This window comes from Ranitomeya variabilis, chromosome 4, assembly GCF_051348905.1.
Source record: "Ranitomeya variabilis isolate aRanVar5 chromosome 4, aRanVar5.hap1, whole genome shotgun sequence".
Lineage (NCBI taxonomy): Eukaryota > Metazoa > Chordata > Amphibia > Anura > Dendrobatidae > Ranitomeya > Ranitomeya variabilis.
Genome location: NC_135235.1, coordinates 309377797 through 309386059, shown reverse-complemented (window position 1 = coordinate 309386059; position 8263 = coordinate 309377797). Strand labels below are relative to the sequence as shown.

At 41.0% G+C, this 8263-nt stretch overlaps 1 protein-coding gene across 9 annotated transcripts in view; it reads right to left on the bottom strand.

The window, feature by feature from the left end:
* The window catches only part of CAMTA1 (calmodulin binding transcription activator 1), a 2053806-nt gene that overhangs the window by 127410 nt on the left and 1918133 nt on the right, over positions 1-8263 (bottom strand). Inside the window, exon 1 of one of the 9 annotated variants that reach the window (XM_077250402.1) lies at positions 3024-3667. The exons of 7 other annotated variants lie outside the window; for them this stretch is intronic. In XM_077250402.1, the coding sequence (XP_077106517.1) occupies positions 3024-3042 (19 nt within the window). In that variant the 5' untranslated portion in view covers positions 3043-3667. Of the gene's footprint in view, positions 1-3023; positions 3668-8263 lie in introns of those variants that run through there. One more of the 9 variants, XM_077250403.1, reaches the window with a different exon arrangement.

Genomic DNA, 8263 nt, shown 5'->3' with positions numbered 1-8263 from the left:
GACAATAACAGGTGACTTCACATAGGACATTGGGCTTTGGAGATCTATAGGTCTGTCCATATAGAACAAGCTCCACCTACTTGCAGTATCTCAATTTCAAAGAGTCCCAAAGTAGAATATGGCTATATGGCTGTTCACGCTGATCTCACTTACACCTGCTGCAAGCTTGGAAGCCGGGCTGAAATCACAATGCAACTCTGTGCGTGCATTGCAACAGTAATGCAGCAGCCAATACATGGTCATAGCATAAAGTAATGTGCTGAGTGACAGATCGGCTCTGCTACATCTAACAAACCCAGCTCCACTGCAACCGACATACTCATTCCTGCTACATCCAACAAAATCAGCTCTAAAACAGCTGACCAACTTAGCTCTGCTACATTTAGCAAACTCAGCTCTACAGCATTTAGCAAACTCAACTCTGCAGTCTCTGATAAGAAAACATCTTAAATATTCCTTCCTATAACCATTTGCAATCTTGAGTATATGATATACACAAAGTATGTCCTTACTGTATAAGTCCAATACAAACTTCCTAGGTTTCCTAATAAATGAATGCCCAAATGCAGCAGAGCTAGTGAAAACATTTGGCGTAATTACTCATGGTATCGTAATACGTTGCATTACATAGGACTGCAGATTAATCTACTGTGCATTAACAGCAGAACTTTGAAAAAAGAATTGACAAACTCAGGTCTGCTACATTTGTATGTGATGATAATATCTAATAAATCATATCATCAATGGTACATGAGCACTATAGAGCATACATCAACAAGTCCCTGCACCTGCTGCTTTCCCGCCAGGTTTCAGCGCCTTAAATATTTTGGATTTTAGCAAAATAGAATACTTCTATGTGAACATTTTGTGTGTAGTGTGTATGTGTTGTGTGCCGCACAGCGATCTCGGGGGGACGCTTTCTATTTTTCTTTGTGCTGCATGTGTGACAAGTTCAACCCTTTCCATTCAAGAAAAAATTCAATGACTGCAACACGGTTCTAGAGAGCGCATGATTTCTGCATTTCCATTCACAAATCCATGCAAGCCAATGAACAAGAGGTGGATGCAGTGCATGAGTGTACACACACGAAACATCCGCACAGACATACATATACTGTACATATCTAAATATAAATATATACATATATATATATACACACACAAACACATGAATATATATATATATACACTACACACACTCAGACACACGCACGTACAGTACAGTATGTATGTTCTCTCTCTATATATACTGTACATACATATATATATATATATATACACACACATATATATATGCTCTCTATAAATACTGTAAATATATACACATATATATGTATGTATGCTCTCTCTATATACTGTATATACAGTACATATATATGTGTGTGTACACTACAAAACAAATAAACAAACAATATATATAGATACACATGTATACATAAACACATACGCACGGACATGTACAAATAGACACATAAACATGCACACATAATTATACACACTGCAACCCCTGCACCTCCATGTGTCAGTGTGAAGGAATAATGTGACATCACCATGCTTACAATGAATGAACGCCGAGATAATGCAGCAATTTGGATCCCTAACATTTTCCTGAACACATAGTCAATGCTGAAAGATCACTACAATGATCACTGCGGAGCAACGGCCCCTGTGATTAAAGCGGCAGCTCCTGCTTTTTGTAGTGTATAGCCATCATTACAGAAATACACAGGGATGTAGCAGAAGAGCTGAATGTGTCATTGAAGTTTTGGGGGGCTGCGTCGTTTTCCGAACTAGGTAATGCAGTAGGTTGCCCTACATTCCTATTGGAAAACAACGGAGTCTTACAAAGTGACAAACTTAGGTCTGCGGTATCTGTCAAACTCAGTTCCGCAACATCTCAATATATATATATATACACATTCACAAGGCAGACACAGAACAATTCGGTGATTAAACTGAAATTAAATGGTTGAGGAAAGATTTATGGTTTCCTGTTCGGAACAGATCTGACTTTTTTCATTGTGATCTTTTGGAATGTGACTATTTTAAACATCCTGTATTCAAACACAAACTTCTCCCATGGAACAGGAACCTGAGACATGTTAGTGAGTGGTTTAGGTGACCCTGAAGTATGATGCCATTGTAACTGTACAGAAAAAAACTTCCATAAATTAATTAAATATTGACCCCCCCATAATTTCATACTACAACATGAATGTGTGCAAAGATTATCCCGCCAATGGAGGACTGACCTTATCTTACAAAAGTCCCATTAATAGATTAATTGTAGCAGTCCCCAGGGTTAGTGATTGCCTGGTGTATTTAACTCCACAAAGTGCTACTACCCCTATTTTACAGCAATTTGTATGCTGAATTATTTAGCATGTTCCAATAACTAATCTATAAGCTTGACTGATGCTCTTCATATACAGGTGACACATATCAATTCTATATGATGAGTGTATTCATTGTCTCTCATCATCTGCAGGGGTTTGTTTACTAGAGGGTCTCAGTTACACCCCCTCAGCTGCAGTGAATGGGAAACAAAAGACTTGCCATCAGCTTGACTTTCCCAAGTCTACCGCTCCTGGTTTTAATGTTTAACTCTATCTTGTGGAGTTGACCAACCTGCATGGAAACAGTGATCTATATTTAACAGGGCTTATCATTCCTTTCCGTTATTAAAGAGAAGGCGAATGACCCTTAAGGTGCTGGACACAAAATAGCTTGAGAGTTTTAAGAGAACTGCATTGTAAGAGCTTCTTACAAGTATACAATATATCAGGGCATACGATCCCTTAGGACAAAACAAAAAGGAATTCATGGTATGGCTATGACTTCCAACATCGTCAACTTTTCAAAGTCTGCATTATAGATCGAGACCCAACTCCGGTGGTGGTCATTGTGGCAGCTCACAGAACAGTAAATATATGGCAATAATTCAATAAACATTTACACAGCGACACAACACAAGACAACACAAAGAAACACAAATCCCCCAGCCCAGAAGAAATGTCCTCTACCTTCCAGTTCACTCTCCATTGACTTTCCAGCTTAGAACAAGTCCACTCTTAGAAAGCTCATTCCTGGCCAAGCCTGGTCATTATAAGTTTGGGATCTTACAGTTGTTAGCTGTATCTCTTTCCCTGTTCCTCTAAACTCCTGGAATAAAGTATTTAAAGGAAACACGTGTCAAGGTAAACAGTGCTTGCTCCTCTGCAACTTGCTGGCTGAAGAGTGGATCCACAGTGGAGTTGAGCTACAGCTCTGGCTGTGGGCTTTTAGGGGATGGTTCACTCTGGTTCCCCCCTAGCAGACCTCTCCCTCCCTCCTAAGTCTAAGCTGCCCTGGTTGCCTCTAAGAAACTCCAAGGGTTGACTTTCCAAGAATGCAGGTCTCCTGGAGCTGTCCACTGTGGTGGTGCTGAACTGAGAACGCCTCTGCTTTGTTTGCCCTCAGATGACAACTGTCTGCCTCTGTGAGGAGGGGCCACCTCTGCCTCCCTCTGCCTCCCCTTGGATTGCTGGAGAAAGCAGGCTTCTTTTGTCCTTTTGGTGCCTCCGTACCTGCAATGCTGCAGAACAAGCTCCCCTTTTCTCTCCTCTCTGCATTATGACAAATCAAGGCAGGCAGCTGTGCTGTTAGCACACCAGAGCAGGCAGAGACTGAAAATAGGCACCAAGGGTCTGATGGGAACTGCAGCAAGAGAGAGAGAGTGGCAGAGGAAAGGGCAGGGGTGTCACAGCAGAGACCCCCTCCTCTGCAGACCCCTGTATACATGAGATCAGTGCTGGACCTCTGCAGACTCTGTCATCTGGACTGAGAGCCCTGATTAAATATGGATTACAGACAGCACAACAGTCACTGGATGCTGCAGCACCTCTTCTTTTATCATTGCTATTCTATCTAGATTATTCTGGTCATTGATGATAGAGATCGGTCTAGGTATAGTGATCCCCCATCCCCCAGGGTATTTATTTATTTGTTTACTTGTGATTGCTACTATGCAGCAAATTTAAGATGCGGTGTGGTTTGCCCACTTTGCGCTTGCAGGGGCCTGCGGCTGGCATCCACACACATTGCCACAACCTAGCAGTTTGTGATCTGCAATGCTATCTGGGCTTCCCACACACTGCAGGGGTGAGGATTACCCCTCCCCATCTGTGCTGAACCGAACACAAAGAAGTACTGGCTCCTGATCTTCTCCGCTTTACTTCTTTCCAGTCCACAACTACTGCCTGCTAAAGGATGCGGTTAGGAAGGAGATTTATTCTGGAGGAAACCTCCTTTAGTTTTGCAAAAAATGTATTTATATGACACGTTAGGTATTATATTAGAGAAGCCGAGTTCTGGCTTTATCAGCCACTCCCGAGCAGGCATTGTGACCCAGAGAGCTACACAGGAGCGCTGTGCTTTATGAGTGCTGCTTCTTTGTCCTAGCCCTAAGGGGTCCCAGTGCTATGCTATAGCTGTGGCGGTAAAACCTCTTTATGATGGGGGTCAGCCTCGTACACACAGCCTATTAGGGCTTTCAGAAGCAAGAAACCCCCTATCTTCCCTTCTTTTAGGATGGGGTTGTGCTTTTAATTATAATATGTTGGCGCTATATAAATAACATTATTATTTTTAAGTCTGACAACCTCTTAGGCTGGGTCCACACAATCAGATGTGGCGGCCACAATGGGAACCATACATCATTGCATATGGACTAGACCTTCTAGAGGTTTCCGCCTATAGAGAGGTGTTGGTCAAAGCATTATAGGATACAGTGCCTTGCGAAAGTATTCGGCCCCCTGGAACTTTTCAACCTTTTCCCACATATCATGCTTCAAACATAAAGATACCAAATGTAAATTTTTGGCGAAGAATCAACAAGTGGAACACAATTGTGAAGTTGAACGAAATGTATTGGTTATTTACATTTTTTGTGGAAAATCAAAAACTGAAAAGTGGGGCGTACAATATTATTCGGCCCCTTTACTTTCAGTGTAGCAAACTCACTCCAGAAGTTCATTGTGGATCTCTGAATGATCCAATGTTGTCCTAAATGCCTAATGATGATAAATATAATCCACCTGTGTGTAATCAAGTCTCCGTATAAATGCACCTGCTCTGTGATAGTCTCAGGGTTCTGTTTGAAGCACGGAGAGCATCATGAAGACCAAGGAACACAACAGGCAGGTCCGTGATACTGTTGTGGAGAAGTTTAAAGCTGGATTTGGATACAAAATGATTTCCAAAACTTTAAACATCCCAAGGAGCACTGTGCAAGCGATCATATTGAAATGGAAGAAGTATCATACCACTGCAAATCTACCAAGACCCCGCCGTCCCTCTAAATTTTCATCCCAAACACGGAGAACACTGATCAGAGATGCAGCCAAGAGGCCCATGATCACTCTGGATGAACTGCAGAGATCTACAGCTGAGGTGGGACAGTCTGTCCATAGGACAACAATCAGTCGTACACTGCACAAATCTGGCCTTTATGGAAGAGTGGCAAGAAGAAAGCCATTTCTCAAAGATATCCATAAAAAGTGTCATTTAAAGTTTGCAACAAGCCACCTGGGAGACACACCAAACATGTGGAAGAAGGAGCTCTGGTCAGATGAAACCAAAATTGAACTTTTTGGCAACAATACCAAACGATATGTTTGGCGTAAAGCCAACACAGCTCATCACCCTGAACACACCATCCCCACTGTCAAACATGGTGGTGGCAGCATCATGGTTTGGGCAGCATCATGATTTGGGCCTGCTTTCCTTCAGCAGGGACAGGGAAGATGGTTAAAATTGATGGGAAGATGGACGGAGCCAAATACAGGAACATTCTTGAAGAAAACCTGTTGGAGTCTGCAAAAGACCTGAGACTGGGACGGAGATTTGTCTTCCAACAAGACAATGATCCCAAACATAAAGCAAAATCTACAATGGAATGGTTCACAAATAAACGTATCCAGGTGTTAGAATGGCCAAGTCATAGTCCAGACCTCAATCCAATCGAGAATCTGTGCAGAGAGCTGAAAACTGCTGTTCACAAACGATCTCCATCAAACCTCACTGAGCTCGAGCTGTTTGCCAAGGAAAAATGGGCAAGAATTTCAGTCTCTCGATGTACAAAACTGATAGAGACATACCCCAAGCGACTTGCAGCTGTAATCACAGCAAAAGGTGGTGCAACAAAGTATTAAGTTAAAGGGGCTGAATAATATTGCACGCCCCACTTCTCAGTTTTTGAATTTCCACAAAAATTTAAAATAACCAATAAATTTTGTTCAACTTCACAATTGTGTTCCACTTAATGTTTATTCTTCACCAAAATTTTACATTTGGTATCTTTATGTTTGAAGCATATGATGTGGGAAAAGGTTGAAAAGTTCCAGGGAGCCGAATACTTTTGCAAGGCACTGTATATAGTATTGGCATATCGGGAGGAAATAAGCTGCAACAAAGGTTCCTTATTGGTCGTAGAAACAATAGGATCTAATAAGTTGCAATAAAACCTGCCAAATTGTTGCTTCTTCCGAAAAAATATTTGAGGAATGTCAAGCATTGCCATTGGCACTGGTATATTGTAAAAATCCAATGATTACGGCCATCTTTTAGAAGAAAAAAGAAAGTGTCTATTGAAAAACCAAACAGGGCACCAATCCCTATCTTAGTACAATGGAATATGCCATATACTATATTGCATGGCTCAGTGGTTATAATTAGTCCTTATGTAGCCAGCTATTTATACTGCTATGACACTGTGACTCATGGACTCAGGACCAACTGAAAAGTGACGGACCACACGAGTTTTTAATCATCTGGAAACTATGTAAGTGATAGACGCACAGGGACAGTGAGCGGCTCACAAGAATTTGAAGCTTAAGTATATTTAGAACACTCTGGACTGATAATAGTAATGCAAGCGTCGGGGAAAGAAGATTTATCTGGTGGGATTGCTTGAATGAAATGCATTAGGCTTTTAAATGGGAGCTCAACTTTCAAGTGAAAAATTGAGAATTTATTGCCAAAATATTGACCAAAAAAAAGGGTTAAAAATGTTGCATTTCAATGTCCACCAAGTATATACTGTAACTGTGGGCTTCTCTGTTCAGCATTGATATTTTAAAGTGTGCTAGCATGACTTTTTAGATGGTGGCCCTTGAGGGATAGTGGGGCAGATTTAGTAAAACGGTCTAATTTTTGGAGAGAGTACCGTACATTGTCTTAAAATGTCCAAAATTTATCACAGTGGTTCATACTGTATGATAACATGTGAGCATCTTTAGACATTTTTCTTACACTATTAGTTGCCTAACTTTATGCCAGTAATTTGCACCAAAATCTTGGTACTATTTCGATACATGTTGTTACATTTACGCTTCCACTAGTCCATGCTGCATTGTCAAGTGAGATGTTAAAATGGTCAAAAACATAATAAACGGGATTTCCGGGGCAAATTGAGCCAGAATTTTGGTGCATTTAGCTTAGTAAGTCTCCGTTGCATCTTTTCCGGGGCCTGAAGCATGACACATACTCCACTGTCTTCAGATCTTAGACATAACATAATGTATTAGTTTTGCCTGAGGAGTTCCTTAAAGGGAATCTGTAAGCAGGTTTTTGCTATGTAACATGATGTAGAGGTTAAAACACTGAATTGAACAATGTTTCACATGACCAGCTGTGTGCTGTAGTTTACTTAGACTGAAAGTTTTATACTATGTACTTAAAGAGCCTGGTGTGGGCTGGGTCAGCTGTAGTGTGGGCTGGGTCAGCTGTAGTGATGGCGGGGTCAGCTTTACAGCTCTGCTGTTTTGCTAAATCTAAAAGCTCTAATTGTGTCAGACCAGCTGCACCCAGTAAACTAAGTGACACATCGCTGGATTCCAGATCTCTTTGTCTATACAATGCTGCTCTCAGATGAGGTAGTAAAAACCTGCTGACAGATTCCCTTTAAGACTACATTCCCATGGGGAGCTTTTGTTGAGTTTTTGATGTTGCAGATTTTCTGCACCTAATATGTAAATTAGGTTACTTGCATTTTTTTCATAGTTTTTTTCGCGTTTTTGATACTGCGTCTCGTGTTAATATGTCAAGTTTTAAATAAAGTTGCTTTGTTTTTGATACTTCCTGCTATTTGGCATTGACAAAACTTTATTGATATAGTCATGTGCGTTTCAGTGCGTTTTTGCTGTGGAAATGCACAAAAAATGCATGTTTATGCTTTACGTGTGGATTTTACATATCTAATGCAAGTCTATGGGAAAAATCGGCA